This window comes from Daucus carota, chromosome 1, assembly GCF_001625215.2.
Source record: "Daucus carota subsp. sativus chromosome 1, DH1 v3.0, whole genome shotgun sequence".
NCBI classification, from domain to species: Eukaryota; Viridiplantae; Streptophyta; class Magnoliopsida; order Apiales; family Apiaceae; genus Daucus; species Daucus carota.
In genome coordinates, this window is record NC_030381.2 from 2,182,871 (window position 1) to 2,201,355 (window position 18,485).

Sequence of the window (18,485 nt, forward strand, 5' to 3'; positions counted from 1 at the left end):
GCATTAGAATGCCTCAAAGAGTCAAGGTTGATTTTAACAGATGCAAGTATTTCATCTGAATCTTATCTCTCTTAATGTGTGGTGCTGAGGCTTTCTCATTCCATGTGCTTATAACTATGGTGCCCACAAGACTTCCATAGTTACTGCCCTTGCACAAAGTTACTTGGTTGTCACAGTGACAGCCAAGGAGAGTAGACTCCGAAGAGTCGTCTGAGTGAGCAGGACCAGTTGCGCATAGTGGACCAAAATTGATTAACAAAGTATGTCATTCCAGAAAACAAGATCATACCCTCACCAAGACTCTCCAGCAGGATCTTCTCGGGTCAGTCTGATTCAATCTATTAACCGAGTAGTCCTCACTGTGCATCAATTGCTAATATATTAATGTCTCGTATGCAATTGAAGTTTCACAGGATCTAAACAAGTGAAATCTTAGTAAAGTGATTCTAGCATTGTGCTTGTTAGACGATACGAGTACACAGACCATTAGGCAAAGATCTAACTATGTGAAATTCTGGCAAAGCGATTCTACCATTGTACTTGTTAAATGATACAATATCCAACCTATTAGGCCAAAAATTGGTCAGATCCAACCACGTAGCAAGGATATTGTATTCGCAGTACTGAACGACGGTAAGAGAGACACAACAAATAGCTGAAAACAATACCTCTAAAGCAAAAATATATAGACTTTACATAACTGTGTAATTCCTGACTCAGTAACAATTACGAGATTAAACTGAATAACAGTATTCTTATTGACCTAGTTTAAAATGCTACAAGAGAGTTGTAACATTAAATAAATCTTCAACAGACCACATACTGACCTCCAAGATAAAACACAAAGATTAAAACTCCACGAGGACCAAAACAAAAGAGACACAATATAATACACAAAAGTTTTAAACCAGAAGTACAGCTCCTCCCAATAATGCTAGCATGGCTAGGCTACTTCCCTGCTTGAAAGCTGCTGACCCTGGGGTAGACTCCACGGGTGACATACCCGTCATGGTTGGGGTCGGAGCCATTGCAGGTCCCATTGGTGCTGGTGGTGAACTCATCGAATCAGGACTCATGGCTGGAGTCATCATCATCTCAGGTGGAGTAGCCATTGGTGCTGGCATCATCATCGGAGGAGGTGTCATCATCACTGGAGGTGGTGTCATCATCTCAGGTGGACTAGCTATTGGTGCTGGCATCATCATTGGAGGAGGTGTCATCATCATTGGAGGTGGTGTCATCATCATAGGAGGTGGAGTCACCATTGGAGGTGGTGTCATCATCATAGGTGGCATGGTGGTGGAGGGTGACATTGCCGGAGCTTGACCAGAGGATAAGACAACGAACGTAAGTGAGAAGGTTAGCATGAGCATGGCATGTGAAAAGGCCATGACTCTCTCAGACTCTAAGAGTGTGAAGATAAGATGAAGGAATGAGAGGAGGATGTGAGGAATATATGTAGCTGGGTCGTAAGAATGCTTCGAGTCTGATTTCAATTTGTTTATATAATGGCTGGAAGAGGGTAGTTTGGAGAATTATCATCAGGTTGTCTTCGTTGAGAATGAGTGGAATAGAATGGAATAGAGTGGAAGGCTTTAAGCAACATTAAAGTTATACAATGTCATTACAGTATGATATTATGTTTGCTAAACAGTCTGATAACTGATCTTATCTATTTAAATACAAGAAGAATTACCAGTCACTGGCCTACAGAGTCACTGATAGATATTAGATAGCATGGAATTTACATGCATAAAAGCATGATGTGTCACATGAATAAGTTCTTGATATAAAAGTGAAATGCTGAATGAATAAAAGATATTCAATAATGAGTGTACCATTTTTTCCGTTAGAAAACAGAAGATATAACTGGCAACAGCACCACATGAGAAAGACTGCCAACTGGCAATACATATAGACCTCTAGAACTACGAAGGGAATAAGGAGGATATCATCTCTCTCTATCTCTCTCTAATGGGTGATGGTAATGTTTCTCCTCTCCATGTGCTACGAAAATTAACTGGTACCAATCAGGGTCCTTAATAAGATTCGGGAGCTTTATAATGATAATTATATATGTAAATAATTTATCATTTTACGGTTATATTTTCTAGACACATTATCCTCACCTTTTTATTTTTCTACAACAAAGACAGAATGACAGGACAACAGGATACTAAAGTAAAACAGAGGTCCTGTACATTCATGTACCTCGTTTGCTCCATGCCTATGCTTGTAATGCTACTATAGTCGCTACTACTCTAGACATTTACTTGGTTGATATAATGACAGCTAATTGAGGAAAGAAGCATTTGTCAATGTTTCCAAGTGACCATAGACCTCTTTTACTTGGTGAATGAATATATATGAATAATTTAGAGGATTATTAGCAAAGTAATTGGTAGTTTAGAATCACCAACTGCTCATACTTACACTTCACCTTGTGAGCTATTTGAATATCATCAGATCTAATTAAGTGGATTGTTAAGCATCGATTCTTGGACAATTTAAATGTGCAAATACTGTCGAAATTAAACATGTGATTGAGCAGAATAAACTCTATATGTCCCATATCAAATAAATAATATACACATATTTCATAACAAGATAACAATGTGGACGCGTGCTCCAACCCGATAAACATCACTAAGCATGCGTGTCTTAGAAAGAATAAAAAATCTCATTACCATAGTCTGTATGTAACTATGTAGCACCTCGCATACGCAAAAAGTTGTTTGGCTGTAATAGGCCATATCATACATAATCACTTCTGCTCACCTAGAAGCGGTTGATTTACATCAGCTGCAAAATGAAAATATTCTTTAAGTGATTTAAGCATTGTACACAATACAAATACCTAAACCATTATGCAAAAACTAAATTTCAGCCACATAGTAAGGGCAATACATTTGGCAAACTGGATTAACGAGATAATACTTGCAAAAAGCCCAATAAGAAAGGGACGCAATAGCTTAAAACTGAAGTATAAACAGATATATGACAGGAAACAAAACTATCAAACAGATATATCACTGTACATAACAGGGTACTTCCTAATCTGAATCTGACTTCAAGGATTTCCAGCGGAACATTAAAAATAAAATGTTCTTATATATATCAACCCAAGTTACCATGCATTAAACACAAATCCTCCGCACAAGAATGTCCAAAAAAAAAAAGTTGACCATTAACTTAACTGAATCCTTTGACCTCTGAAATTATTATCTATACAAATGCTGAAAGAAATGCCGGACAAGAGGGGGATTGGATTTAGTGAGGATTATAAATTATAATAGATATAGAAATTGATGATGTAAAAATGCCAATGGACTAGTGTGTGCTAAAGGGTTTATATTCTGGACAACAGATGATTTAAGATTTCAATCGGCAAAAAAACGAACAATTATGTTTCACTGTGATGAAGTGAAACTTTGTGACACACTAGTACCAAAAGGGAAGTATATAAGAAACATGTCAAACATCAAATTGCATCCACAGAGTTTCATAAATATATTGAAAACAATATTTTCAGCTTTAGGGTGTACACGAGGCAGCATAGACACATAATTCTGAAAGTGCTTGCAAACACAAACATAGAGAACAAAAGAAATGCAAAATATGATATATGAGATAAGATATACTACCTCCAGGACTATGTTGCCCGAAAACCGCAGGCTTGTTTTTTCTTTCTGCATATTCAGCTATGACCAAACGAGATAAGAGTAGACCCGCAATAAGAGCACCCAGACTCAACATCCCAAAAACAAAATTCCATCCTTTCGTTGACAGAAACCCCGTAAGAAGTGGACCTAAAGCAGCACCAAGTGATCCCGTACCGTCGATGATTGCTGTCACTGTTGCCAGAGCTCGAGAATTACCCATAACAGAGCTATGTGTACCAAGATCTGCAGAGACTGCAGTTGTTATAAGTGCATATGGCCCATTCACAAATAAACCCGCAATTATCATGAGCACAATGTTTATCGTCTGAGAGATGTTCCCATATTTGCGGTACAGTATCATTGCAGGAATGGCTGCATACATAAAGGTGGCTGCTGTTGTGGCCCGTGCCTTCAATTTATCAGATATGTAACCAGCTAGAATCCCACCAACAATCCCTCCTACATCAAACAATGTAGAAAGATTTCCAGCAGATCTCACTGACATATACTCACCACCAATAGCTGCAAACTCATTCAAAAAGACGATATAAGAGATGTAAACCCCAACACTCCAAATATCTAAAATTAGTTATCACAAGAACAGGAATATCAGAGAGTTCCCAGGTATGTAATAGGAAAACAGGTTCTATAAATACAATCCGAACTAAATAGACAACACTGACCAATTTATGAGTTCAGAGCCCATATTCATAAAAATTACGGAGTTACTATCTATGTCAACTTATGTACTTGGGCAGGGGTATCTAGAAATAATTCTTTACAAGTTGTTGCCTTATCTTAGTATAATAACCTTTACCTTTGTTTTTCCTTCTGATATAACAATTTTATTAAAAATAGGTAAGGTCGTCACTGAGGTTTTAGACACTTTTTTTTTTTGAGAGAGAGAAGGTTTTAGACACTTTAACATAGAATAAAACTTTGATTATTTGTTCATTAAATGGTGGAATTGGTTTCTGGGTATCCTTAGGGTTATCTATGATGTCGTTTAAGAAGTTAAGTACTTAGGGGTAAGGACTGTACCAATTTTTTCAAATGCGGAACAGATTTGGCTGGAAAAAAGAACATTTCAGGGAATATTCAGGCGTAGTATGAAATTGTTGAATTAGAACAGAGGAAATGGATCAACCGGCGCCCTTTCTTATCCCGTAAGGTCAGCTCCCAGCTTTTACTCACATTTTTTCCTCCTTTCTTAATAAAAATATTCTCAATGCATACAAGTGGGGTTGGCGTGTTTTAATATTTGTATCAGTTCACACAGGTGTGCGTGCTTGCAGATACATATGAGCCATGTGTGTGGTTAGGGGACTTGACCCTGCTCGCATGAAGGCGCCACCATATAAAATAAAGCCTTGGTCACCAATACTGACTTAATTGACTGCATGTTTATTGCTTATTGACAAGAAATGGACGCACTTACGTCGCCTTTAGAAGGAGATAGAAGGGTTACCAAGAGCGTATTAAAATGTGAATTTTAATGGTTACTATATAAGATTCTTGGTAGTCATAACAGCGGATAGCAAAAGGTAGACAAAATTATGTACCTGTCTGACTTAAATAAAATGGTAGCCAATAGAGAAATGTGTAGGCCACCAACTTTGAGAAGAATAAGCATAATGCAAATGGTATAACTCCAGGTATTGCACAAGCTTCAATAAGGTGAACACTGCTCCTACCTACTGAACCAGAGCGTGGAATGCTATTCGCTTCTTTGGTCCCTGTTGCCGCATTCTGTATCAAAGCTTCTTCATCAGAAGAAATCCTTATGTCATTTTCAACTGAACCATTCAGGAATGGGAAACCAACATCTTCGGGATAAGCAGGCAAAAACAAATACACAATTATACCACCAACAAAGATAAAAACGCCAGGCGCGATGAAAGACCAACCCCAACCATACTCCAAAACACCTGCAGCTAGCAGAGAACCACTAATATTTCCAACCGAGGTATGGGCATTCCAAACACCCATTATCAGTCCTCTTCTCGTTTTACCAAACCAGTTACCAATAACAGCAACAACCGAAGGCCACCCCGTAGCCTGAAATAACCCCGCAATCATTTGCATAACAAGAAAAAACCAAAACACGTGAATATTCCAAAAATAGCCCATCCCGAAAAGCCCAACAAAAACCCCACTACCAATCATTCCCGCTGTCAAAAACAACCTTAAATCCAACGTATCCCCTAAATGCCCCGCCACATACATACCCATCGAATAACACGCAAGAAACGCCACATCAATCTCCCCCAACTTCGAAGTTCCTTGTTTCCCATCAAACGGAGCCCACCCCTTATCTTTATACACGTTCAACCCTTCCCCCAACGAACCCCTCTTACTAAAAATCTCCCCTACAGGCCACGGATACAATGCAGTCATTTCACACATAGGATCAGGATCCAACACACTCTTAACAATACTACTAGGCTTCCTCGAAGCATGATAAGCAGTATACGCCACAAACGTCACTAACAACACCACGTATCGATACGTCTTGATGCTCCAATCTTTCCCCCTATAATTTCTTATAACTAAAACCCCAGGTGGGTACCCTCTCATTGTATTACCATCATTCACAGGCATTTCTACAAACAGGTTATATGCACACCCCTAAAGTTCCAATCTTTTCGAGTTTCAAAACCAAGAAAACCATCCCACAGCATCAAATTCAAATTCCACATGCAAATCTCTCCCAATTAAAATCAAGAACCTTTAAAAAATGAATGCGGGTCACTAAAAAATCATGAGATTGTCGAAATTTATTATCTTGGTTGTTCAAATTAGAGGGAGAGATTATATGTATGTGAAATGTATGTGCAAGTAGAGAGACGTTTTAGAGAGGGAGAGAGATTCTAGGAGAGAGGAGAAACGCGTTGTGGGTGTGTGAATTTAGAGGTGAGCAAAGAGGGCGGGAAAGAAATGCGCCACGTGTAAATAAAGGAATGGGAAGTACAGGTGGAATTGCAATTTTGAAAATATAATAATTACTCCCTCCGTGCCATTGAATAATATACATTGGGATTGGACACGGAGACCAAGAAAAAGTGTAAGAAATGAGTAAAGTTAGGTGAAAAGTAGATAAAGTGATGGGACCCATTTATTTTTAATACTCCCTCCGTCCCATCCATTTCTTTACACTTTCCTTTTTGGGGTGTCCCACCCAATTCTTTACATTTCAAAACTTACCAAAAATAGTCAATGAGTCCCATCATTTCTCCACTTTTCTTTCCTTTTCATACTACTTTTACTCCACTATCTTTTTTTTATACATTAAAAATCAATGGGTCCCACCACTTTACCCACTTTTCTTCCTCTTTTCCACTACTTTATACATATTTCTTAACCTCCGTGCCCAACCCATTCGATAAGAAATTGGTGGGACGGAGGGAGTAATAGATTTGAGATAGTGGAAGAAAATAGTGGGTGTAATAGTGTTTTTATTATTATAGAATGGAGATAGTGGAAGAAAATAGGGGGTGTAATAGTGTTTTATATTGTAAAAAGTTGCTATTTTGGGAATGTATAGAAATGATGGGACGTCCCAAAAAGGAAACTGTATAGAATTGATTGGGACGGAGGGAGTAGGAAATAGTTATTACTCGGTCCTTTTGATTTTTTGACACCATCTTAAAGTGTTTTGACTATATAGTTAAAAATATTATTTTTTAAATTTTTTTTTGAATAAAAATATTATATCAACATTTTTATTCGCAAAAAAAAAAATACTTGAAAATAACATCTCTAGCTATATGGTCAAATCACCTTAAAATGTGTGCTGAAAAGTCAAAAGGCAGATTTCAAGAACGGAGGGAGTAACTTATCTAGTTATTTAATAAATGCAATTAATAATAATAAAAATTTCAGATCCTAATCAGAAAGATACATAATAGTTTTGAAAAGAAGAAAGAATATTAATAACATATTTTTAAAATTCTGATTTTAATAATATAATTAATTACGAATTTTAGAGTCCGATATCATGAAATTTGTATGTTTAGATTGTTTTTTTCATTATATGATTGCAAATTTTTTTTGTGTGACGGTAATCTATATATTAGTATATTATTATCATACGGTTGATAATAATATTGCTATTACAAAATTTTATGATATCGGAAGAAATTATGAGGTCGAGGGAAAAATGCGCATCCGGGAAATAAAGTAATTGAATTATCTTTTTAAAATAATTAGGTTCTTTTAGTTATCTTATAAATGTAATTAATAGTAATAAAAAAATTTCAAGTAAGAATTAGAAGGATACCGAATAATTTTGGAAAACAAAAAGAAACAAATGTTAATTATCAATTTTAAATATTTTAATTTTATTAATATAATTAATTATAAATTTTATAATTAAATATCATGAAATATATGTGTTACATTTTTTTCATGATTTGATTTCAGATTTTGTTTCTTTGATTTTAAATTACATAGTCGATGTCGTGTAGCTGATGATAGTAATGATATTATAGAAGTTTATGTATGTCGGTAAATATTATAAAAATAGTAGAAGGATATTAAGAGAATACATGACATAAAATCAGAAATAATGTTATTATTCTACCGATATATTACGATGTTTATGATGAGAAATATTGAAAACAACAATATATATTATCAATATTTTTCAATCCGAAAAACTATATCGGTAAATAACATATATATACTTATAAAATTTACTTTAGATTTTTTTGAAATTATATAAAAACAATTTATAGATTTATAAAAATAATTCCTCCCAGAAAAAAGCGCCATTCTACCGCACCACAAAGATGTCGAACCCGCTCCTTGTTTCTCGCCAGCTTTTTATCTGCTCCTCTCTCTCATTATTCTTCTTCGTTCAATACATTTTTCACACTGCATTCTAATTTATTTCTTTTCTGCTGCCCATGCATAGGTTCATGTGTTCTTTTACCGAAATCTACATGCATTAAGAATCAAATTGTGTCTAAAAACAGTCGTTTTGGTACGTGAATTCATCTGCTGCGACTCTCTGCACAAATGAGCGGTGTTAAGAATCAGTCCCTCTCTATCCATCCCGACGAGCTCAAGTTCCAATGTATGCATGCTCATTATTTCACCTTTTTTCTCGTATTTAATTCTGCATTATCGACTAAGTTCACGAGTTGGAGATAAGCGGATTCGCCAGAGATCCCATATGGACTATTTTCATTTTATGAATTTCATTAAAGACACGACCGGTCCGAAAATATTAAAATTAATAAAAAGTAGAGGGACCGGCTAGCCTCGAAGTAGGGCGAGCAGGACGACCATCCTGAACTTCTCGACTCTCGAGACCCTAAATATAACAAACCTTCTTCCTATGTTCTGCTTATATTCGTGACGGAGGGCCTGACACACACATTTTAAAACCCTTTATTTTTGTTACACTTGTTTATATGAACTGAACAAAAATCAAGGTTTTGATGCTTGCTGATTATTTCCATTCTTGTTATCAGTTGAGCTCGAGAAGCAAATATGCTGCGATCTCAGAGTTTCAAACACGACAGACCAGCATGTGGCCTTCAAGGTATAACATCTATCAAATAACTGCAATGGACTGAAATGCCTGATTATTGCTCAGAATTTATCTCAGTTTACAACTTGTTTTAGGTCAAGACAACTTCTCCGAAAAAATACTTTGTTCGACCCAACACTGGTGTTATACAGCCTTGGGACTCATGTATGATACGAGGTGCATGCTTAATCTCCCATTTCTTATGTTAAAATTTTGTTTCAAAGTGTTTCTAAGTGTTATTTAGGGGCCGTTTGGATGTTAGATGGTAATGAGAATCGGGAATGAGAATGAGGAGTGTGGGAATGAAATGAGTATCCCAACAGGTGTGAAAAGAATAATTTACCCTCAATCAAGCGGGGATGAGATTCCCATTTCATGCCATAAAATGGCTAATCATGAACCAAATAGGTTTAAGATTCCGATTCCCGTTAACTGGGCTCATTAACCATGAACCAAACGCCCCCTTATTTTCCTTGCGGTCTATTTTAATATCTAGACGTCTTCGTTCTTGATTGTGCTTAATTTGGTGCTGGTATTTGTAGTGACCCTTCAAGCTCAACAAGATTACCCTCCAGATATGCAGTGTAAAGATAAGTTTCTTCTTCAGAGCACCAAAGTAGCACCAGAGACTGATATTGATGAGCTTCCACAAGATACTGTAAGAATGCTTACTCAGAGAAAAGTCCTCTTAAATCCTTGATTACATAGATATCATTTTTAAGTTCCAATTTTTTTCATGGAATGATGGATGTTTTATTAGTTTAATAAAGATAGCGGGAGAACTATAGAGGATTCCAAGCTTAGGGTTGTGTACATCTTTCCTCAATCGGGCTCAACAAATGCAGAAGATGGTTATAAAAGTTCTGATAGCAATGTGAGCTCTACTTCTATTGTTTTGGATTTCCTAGTGTGTGTCCATCGGCACATAGTAACAATCACTTTTTAGTTAGCTGACGGATTTTTATTGACTCTCATCTTATTAATAATGATGGGTGATAACGTCAAATCCCGTTCCGGTGCTTCCTCCGCTGTGTACTGGTGTCTTGCGGTGTAGCTGCTGGACGGGTGTCTGCAAAACAACACCGGAGGGGGGTTTGAGCCCCGCGGCGCCTCCGGCGTGAGAATGAGTACAGGCGTCGGAAAATAGATAGACGGGAAATGAGCTATTCCAGCACTCTCATATTTCTCACACACTCTAAGCCACCATACACAGCAGCCATACACCCTCACCCACCACACATAGATAGCTCATTTCCCGTCTATCTATTTTCCGACGCCTGTACTCATTCTCACGCCGGAGGCGCCGCGGGGCTCAAACCCCCCTCCGGTGTTGTTTTGCAGACACCCGTCCAGCAGCTACACCGCAAGACACCAGTACACAGCGGAGGAAGCACCGGAACGGGATTTGACGTTATCAATGGGACTCCTGCATTTACAAAAATCTCCACCAATCAAAATCTTCCACTTTAATAAAAAGTAGTTGTTAGTGTGTGCCATGGAAGACCCCTATTATTTATGTCTGAGGTGCTTGTTCTTTGAGCCTGTCGTTTGCCTCGAGTCAACTTTACTTTAATTCATGACCTAATGACAATGTCATTGTGCTCCGATGTTCTGCTATTCATCACAATACAACCTCAGCTTTATGTCGAGCATGATTTTGATAAATACCAATTACATATAGCTTCTTAACATTTTCCTCCCTTGTTAATTGCAGATGCAAGGCTCTGCAAACTATGATGATGTAAGTAGTGTTTCCCTCTTGGCCTAAATCTATCTCTAATTAAATTTACTCTCGGATCAGCACATTTGTTAATTATCCTGTTTCATGTATTACATCACTGAAGAGTTACGTCAAAGGGATGTTCTATATTGATGTTGCATCACAAATTTTTTTATTATGATCATTGCTTGTCAGTAAACTTGCTCTCTTCATTAAATTTATGTAGAATAAGGCCGTACAGCGTCTCAGAATTGAGAAGGATGCAGCTGTCCGGCAAGCACAACAGCTGCAACGCGAGTTGGTTAGTTTTCTTTCTAAATTCAAAAATTTCTTAGCACGGGCTTAAAATTTTATCACAAGCATGAACTCATTGTCATTTGACCGAAAGGCAGCTATGCTCTGTCAGTGTTAGCTATCTTGCTTACATTGCATTTGTTATCTACCACGATAGAAGAGATGATTCTGTTTTTTTCACTCTTGCAGGACACGTTGAAGAGGCGAAGAAGTAGAAGAAATTCAGGGTTTTCTTTCAAATTTGCAATTTTTGTGGCCCTGATTGGAATTATGGTTGGCCTTCTACTGAACTTGTCATTGTCCTCACCTCCGCCTACTCCAGGTCCAGTACCCTCCGCGCCTCCTACAGATTCAGTACCAGTTACAGCACCCTCTACGCCTCCTACTGAATAATTTTGTCCTCATAGTATCAAAACCTTCTGGTTTTCCCATCATTCTGATATGTCGAAAATTGTGCACATTGCTAATGTCTAAATTATGATCATACAACATTATACTGTCCTGATTAGTTGGCTAATCTGGCTGCTGCACCCAAAGGACAATGCAGTTCTAGTAGATAGGAATATACTTCTATGATTGAAACTGCAGCCATTTTTGTGTGATATATGAATTTCTGGAAATTGTATAAAACCAATCAGAATATATTTTGTAGAAGAGTATTGTATGGATCTACATTATTGATCAAGATTGATATATGCTGTTGAATCACTTGCGAGACTTTAATTAGTCGAGCTCAAATCACTTATTTTTTGCTCTTGAAGAGGAAAAAAGTTCAAGTACTATACCAACGACCTCTTGATCCAATGATATCTCTCGCTCCTTTTAGAGGATATATCTTTTGATTTTGCACCATTTCTTGTTCTTTCTGTTGACAAAATTTAGTTTTTTTTATTTCTCATCAAATTTATAACAGAATGTACAAACGATCAGAAAATTCGTTACGAATTAAGTGACACCGTAAAAAGATACATAATTTTAAAATAAGTTTAAATATTTAAATTATTTTGTTAATAATGGACACTCAACACACTCATATTGTTCGACATCTCGTAAAAAAAACGATAAATATTCTACATATCATAAATTTGCTTTCAAAATTTTGGCACCTTTTTTAACAGTTGTCTTAGGATTAAGCTCCAAACGGCTTGCCCATACCATTTTTTGTTTGCTGCAGACCAAAAACAACCACCCAATTAGCCACAAAATGACAAGCTTAATGGGCTAAATCATATGTTTGCCCACTCACCTAAGTCATTTAAATTAGATTTCATTTTTTAAGAGGTAGTACTAGTAGATAAGAATAAGAAAGATAGGCCCAATCAAATTTCATTGTTTCTTCCACAGTTTCTCTTGGACTCTTCCCATCTCATTTGATTGTGTGTTGGAATAGGATTTCTTGAAATTAAATATCATTATGTCAATGCCAGAAAAGTCAATAGTCAACATCATAATGTTGCACCTATTCTCCTTTCCTTCTCTCACACCATTACCTCCAAATAACAACAAAACCATAAGACATCTGTGAACACAACATTTTCTTAAAAAAATTAAATTATTATGATAAAGGCTAGCTATAAATTCAAAAGATATACTTTAAATAATGTGATTTAATTATATAAATATATATAATTCCAGACACATCCAATCAAAATTTATCATTAAGATTATTATGAATTTCAAAATTACACATACAATTATACAAGCATGCCATCAAATTTTAATTCCATTTTTAAATATTTTTTTTTAATTTGATTAGTGAAGTAAAGCAGAAACATTACTTTTTACACAAAACAAAACAAGTAGAAGTCATCATACATTACACACACACACAAACACCTCTTTCCCAAATTTCACCTTCTTTTCCTAACCATTTGATTTGATTCCTCCATTATTATCATTTTAAAAAATACCCATTTGATTGAACAGATGGAAAGCTAAGAACACCTACACAAATCCCATCATCTCTGTTTAATTATTTTTTTTTCTTTGTTATATACACTTGTTTGTATGTATATGAGACTTTAAAGCCACAAGACTCTTCTGCTGTTTTCTGGGTTTTTTAAATCTTGGGTCTGTTTGTTGTAGAATCTTTAGTTGAGTTCTTGCAGAAGGGGAGAAACTTTATCACTGTACTGTAATATGTTGCAATAATATTGAAAAAAAATCAAGGTTTTAATAATTTTTTTAAAAAATTCAAGAAAATTTAGTCTTTTTGAGTTTTCACATTTTTTAGAAAAAAGATTGTATCTTTGTATTTTTGTTCAGTTGTTGAAGTTTCTTGTTTGATTAAGGAATTTAGAGATATGGTGAAGCAAGGACCTTGCTGTCACTGTGGTGTTACAAGTGAGCTCTTATTAGTTTTTATTATTTTTCATTTGTAATTTTTGATTCTTGGTGATCAGTATTTATTTTGTTTGTTTGATTGATTTATACTTATGCTTCAAGTTACCCAGATATTGGAATGATTTTGGGGGGTTTGTTATTGCTTGGACATTGTAAATTTGAAAGTAATTGTGTGATTATGTGCTTTCTGTTATTAATAATAGTGTTGTCATGCTATTGTGTGATGGGTGATTTTTGTTTCGAACATTTCGTTTTTGTCGCCTGTTCAGCGTTCTTACTGATTCTCTGTTGCATTCCATGCGTTTTTGGAAGAATTTAGGGATTTTCAGATGATTGTAGTTATGCTGATTACGATCTTATAATGTCAATCAATAAGAGAGTCTCCATTTTGTTTACCTATATTGTTTAATTAAGGAAATGGAGCATTTTGACTCTTGTACTCTATTAGAGTATTAGGCAAGTACATTGTGTTAATATGATGTCATTGCTTTCAAATGTTATCAGCATTCATTATGTCATTGCTTTATTTTTCCTGTGAAGTTCAATTTTGTGTTTATGTGTATCAAATTGATAAATTGCGCTACTCTTGTTGTATCTTGCTTCGAGAAGTCTGCTAGTCCTGATTTCATGCAAGCTTTATTTGAATTTGCCTAGGCATAAGGATTCCTGCAGCTGGAGTGTTTGCTACAATTTGTTAATATTCTTTGAATTTATTAGAGTGAGCAACCACGAGTTTGCACCATCAGCTCAATGCTTGGCAATGAGCTTACTAGTAGAATGCTAAACCTGAAACGGAATTCAAATTAAACTAATTGAAATTTCGGCAATTTACAGATGAAATACCCAAGCAGTCGTGTTGAGTTAGAGATGCATAAGTTAATGTGGTGGATATGTCAAATTATGCGAATTTGCACCTGTCATGATTTATCTGCACCTCTTTGCTCTATGTTATTTGTTTTCTAATCTGTTCACCTTTGTCATTTCTAGTCTTTTATGCTGATTGACAATTTAAAATATTTTTTGCCACATTAGCATTTACAAGAAATTTCTTGCTGACTACTGAGTTGTCAAACAGGTACTCCGCTTTGGCGGAATGGACCTGAAGAGAAGCCTGTGTTGTGTAATGCATGTGGATCACGCTGGAGAACTAAGGGATCACTTACAAACTACAGACCTCTTCATTTGAGGGCCGAACCACCTGAGATTATAGATTACAGGGTTCAACGTATGAAGGGCCTATCCATAAATCATAAAGAAGCAAAGGTTCTAAAACGAAAGCAAAACCATGACGCAGAAGTTGCCGCTAAGGTTGCTCCTGATCATGGTTTCCACAAGGGTGCTCGGGATGCTCTTGACTACAATCCCGGATACTTTAAGACCCTTGCTGAAGATTTTAGTAATAGATCAAGTTCTGGCTCTGCAATATCCAACTCTGAAAGTTGTGTGCATCTTGGCAGTGCAGATGCAAATGACTTGACAGGTTGGGTGGCAACTCATATGAGCTTAACCTGAATTATATGTTTTTGTAATTTAACAGTTCAAAGTTGCTCAGAACTTACTATATTCCTTGTTGGAAACTTACTCTTCACATCGTAGCTGTATATTTCAGTTCTTAATTTATGTTGTTGACTCGATACGAAAATTTGTTGAAGTATATGAGCGTTTTAGTTTTTGACTTGTGTGATTTTGTGCTCCCTGTCCAGGTGCCCCCCAATCCATTGTATGGGATAGTGTGGTACCCTCGAGAAAGAGGACCTGTGTTCGTGCAAAGCCATCTCCAGTCGAAAAGCTTACTACAGATTTATATGCCATTCTACAAGAACAGACATACCTCTCTGGGTCAACTGAAGAGGATTTGCTCTTGGAGTGTGACACTCCAACAGTCTCTGTGGAGATTGGACATGGAAGTGTACTTATTCGGCATCCAAGTTCAATAGCTCGTGAGGAGGAATCTGAAGCTAGCTCGCTTTCAGTTTCTAACAAGCCATGTCCTGCTAATGAAGCTTGTTCACAGTTTACTACTCTTTGTAACCGTACTTTGAACAAGTTTGGTAATGTTTCATCTGCTGAAATCAAGAAAAAAGGGCCGACTGGTCAGGAAATGGAACAGGAACTATATAAAAGGTACCTCTTCTATTTTTTTGATACCTGGAAAGTTCTAATATAAGATACAGATTATATTACTCCTCACTCTGACAAGGATTCAGAGTTCCATCGTCCAAGTTATTAGATGCAACAATCTTTGTCACAAAGCTAAGACAACATGCAGTTCGTTGACAACTTGGTATGATAATCGCGTGGAAAGTTTAGAAGAAACCAATGAGCAAATAGACTTTATGAGAAAAAGAAATAACATTATTGGCAGAAGTCATCTACAATGTTTCTTTGCTTCAGTATTGAAATTGAAGTTGTAGTCATGCGCGCTATGTTGCTTTACTTGTTCATACTAAAATATTCTTTTGCAAATTTCAGAAAGAAGGGCCAGCAAGAAAAACTAGAGATCCTTGAGAATCACAAATCACCTCTATCTTCTATAGATTTAAAAGTAAGTTCCAAGTTCCAAGTGTGTTCATGTCATTTACTAAGTTAGTAAGTTAGTTGCAAGTGCAGCGAGCTCAAGTTGAAGTAAATAATTGTACTACTTTTAAAGCAAGAAATCTAAACAAAGTTCCCTGGTCATATACATAAACAACTGAAGTTCTTGTTTTCACTTTGGAGTGGTCCCAAACTTTAATCATTTTTGTGATAATTGTTGTGTATATTTTGCACAGGATGTCATAAACTTTGAGGAGTTTGGAAAGCACGTAACTAACTTTGAATGGCAAGAATTACTGAAGTTATTACCTTCTGTTGATACTGTCGAACTTCCAAACAGGTTTGGACTACTGCCCCAACTATCATATTTGACTGTCAAGATATTTTAAGAAGCTAACATTGGCTGTTTGGTTACTAAATCGACAGCCTCAGAACCATGTTTAATAGCCTTCAGTTTAAGGAAAGCTTGTCCACTTTCCAGAAACTTCTCGCGGATGGTGTTTTTGACCTCTCCTCATCAGAGGTTAATAGTGAATTCAATAGATCCTTGAAGAGGCTCGTGCTTTGCAATTTGACCAAATCAAATTGGGTGGAAGAATATAATTTACTAAAGGTTTTACTCTTAGAGCCCACTTCATGTTGTGAATAGGTTTGTTTGGTAGAATGTGCAGCATTGACGGACTTTTCTTTTTTTAGGATACAAAATGTAAAAGTAGTTTCGACAGTTCTTCAATCGCAAGAGGAAATGCAGCTGTTGCTCCTGCTCAATCACCGAATACACAAAGATCATGTGATAGTGAACCTCCGAATCTTCCAGGTAAGCTGAATTCATGTTAAGATATTATTAGATAGCAAAAAATATTTTAATTCACCAACGCAAGTCTAGGAGTAGTTCAGGGAAACTCGGTTGCTTTTGTATTAATGATATAAAGATTCTGTTAACCATATAAAATGTACATCCATACAGAAAAGTAGCTACAGCAAGAGTTTGTTCACAAGGAAATCCTCACCAGTAAATTGTATCATCTTGACATATTCCTCCTTGCTAGTAAGCTTTATTGTGTCATAATTGCATAAATTTTAACGAAGAAGTATTGTCATTAAAGAGCTTGACCTTTTCTTACATGCTTATTATCATGCATTTTTTTTTTAATATCATTGTTACAGTATGTAAGCTTTCTTTGCATACACTACCCAAAAAATATGTAGATGGTATTTTTCTGTGGCATGCCTCCCATAGAACTGTTCTATCTCTAGATATGGAAATAAATTTTGGATTATAACTTTCCTGTGCATGGTTCACGTTTCAGGAAGTAAAAAAGCTGTGAACGCCAGCTATGACAATGAAGCACCTTTATTCGGTCCAAAAATCCTACTTGAGGCGCCTCGTGATAGCAATTCTCTTATGCACGACTGTTTTCACTTTTCAGCTGAAAGTTCTGACCATGATCTGTTGCTAAACATTCCATCCCACAGTTCCTTCCCTCAGGCAGAACTACTCTTGCCAAACGCGGGCTTCGGTGCTCAAGCTAGTACTACTAGTAGCTAACTCTGCCAAATTCATGTTCTGTCTTGATTATCAACAAAAACCTAACTAAGCCCAACTTTTGGTCATCGTTTGTCATATCGACTAAATCCTTGGATCTCATTATATTCTGCTGCCTCAGCATGTACAGAAGTTTGATAAAGAGGCTTGTTGATACTATTTCAGTTCCTTTCTTCCATTTGTTAAAAACTAAACATGTAGCTAACTTGCAAGGATAAGGGCTGGGAATATGAATCTGTATTTGAATAGGTTGGACTTTGTTTTGTAACATAAATATATAGATGTGTTACTTTCTGGTTTCTGTATATGCTACAGTATAGTTCTGCATGTATATAAACAAGAAAAGGCCCTGGGTATGGTGGAGTTGAAATGCTCTAAATATTGCATAGTCAGATATAGCATTCTGAAAATATTAAAATTATGGTCGAGGAGGGTCACATGCTCAAGAGAGAACTAATTTATAAAATAACTTTAGAATTACTAAAATTCTGCTGCAGAACCCCCAAAATTACATTGTCGTGTGTGTTAAAAAATAATTTCAAAGTACAATACATAAACATGATATTTTTTGCATGTGCAGTTCTAGTACAAAACTCTAATGAAAACACAACATTTTTTGCATGTGCAGTTTTACTACAGAACCCTAATAAATAGGGCATTTTTTGTATGTACAGTTGTACCGCAAAACTTGGTGAATGCCGGAAATAAAGTTAAAAGTTCTTAAGGTTTTCAGGATAGGATATCATATAAAATACTACATCGTATAGCTTAGGCTATTAGGTTTATAACAATAAAACGTTATATGATATAACGTTTGAAGAGAGTGTTTTCTTATGAACTTAGCTAATT

General features: G+C 36.1%; 3 protein-coding genes across 3 annotated transcripts; 2 read left to right on the plus strand and 1 right to left on the minus strand.

Moving 5' to 3' along the window:
- Nucleotides 1-652: 652 nt before the first annotated feature.
- Nucleotides 653-6,667, minus strand: LOC108204731 (putative glycerol-3-phosphate transporter 4). Its single transcript, XM_017374311.2, has 3 exons — nucleotides 5,225-6,667; nucleotides 3,645-4,184; nucleotides 653-2,802 (listed from the first exon to the last, which is right to left on the minus strand). Exons 1-3 carry the CDS (start codon nucleotides 6,261-6,263, stop codon nucleotides 2,765-2,767), a joined length of 1,617 nt encoding a protein of 538 aa, XP_017229800.1. The 5' UTR covers nucleotides 6,264-6,667; the 3' UTR covers nucleotides 653-2,764.
- A 1,874-nt stretch (nucleotides 6,668-8,541) lies between these two features.
- LOC108198816 (vesicle-associated protein 2-1) lies at nucleotides 8,542-11,662 on the plus strand. Its single transcript, XM_064087799.1, has 7 exons — nucleotides 8,542-8,739; nucleotides 9,140-9,210; nucleotides 9,294-9,375; nucleotides 9,741-9,856; nucleotides 9,959-10,090; nucleotides 11,151-11,219; nucleotides 11,402-11,662. Exons 1-7 carry the CDS (start codon nucleotides 8,682-8,684, stop codon nucleotides 11,603-11,605), a joined length of 732 nt encoding a protein of 243 aa, XP_063943869.1. The 5' UTR covers nucleotides 8,542-8,681; the 3' UTR covers nucleotides 11,606-11,662.
- Nucleotides 11,663-12,995: 1,333 nt separating this feature from the next.
- On the plus strand, nucleotides 12,996-17,937 carry LOC108205270 (GATA transcription factor 26). The gene is made up of 8 exons (XM_017375160.2): nucleotides 12,996-13,555; nucleotides 14,631-15,035; nucleotides 15,259-15,679; nucleotides 16,028-16,100; nucleotides 16,327-16,430; nucleotides 16,517-16,703; nucleotides 16,787-16,907; nucleotides 17,401-17,937. Exons 1-8 carry the CDS (start codon nucleotides 13,516-13,518, stop codon nucleotides 17,637-17,639), a joined length of 1,590 nt encoding a protein of 529 aa, XP_017230649.1. The 5' UTR covers nucleotides 12,996-13,515; the 3' UTR covers nucleotides 17,640-17,937.
- Nucleotides 17,938-18,485: the final 548 nt, after the last annotated feature.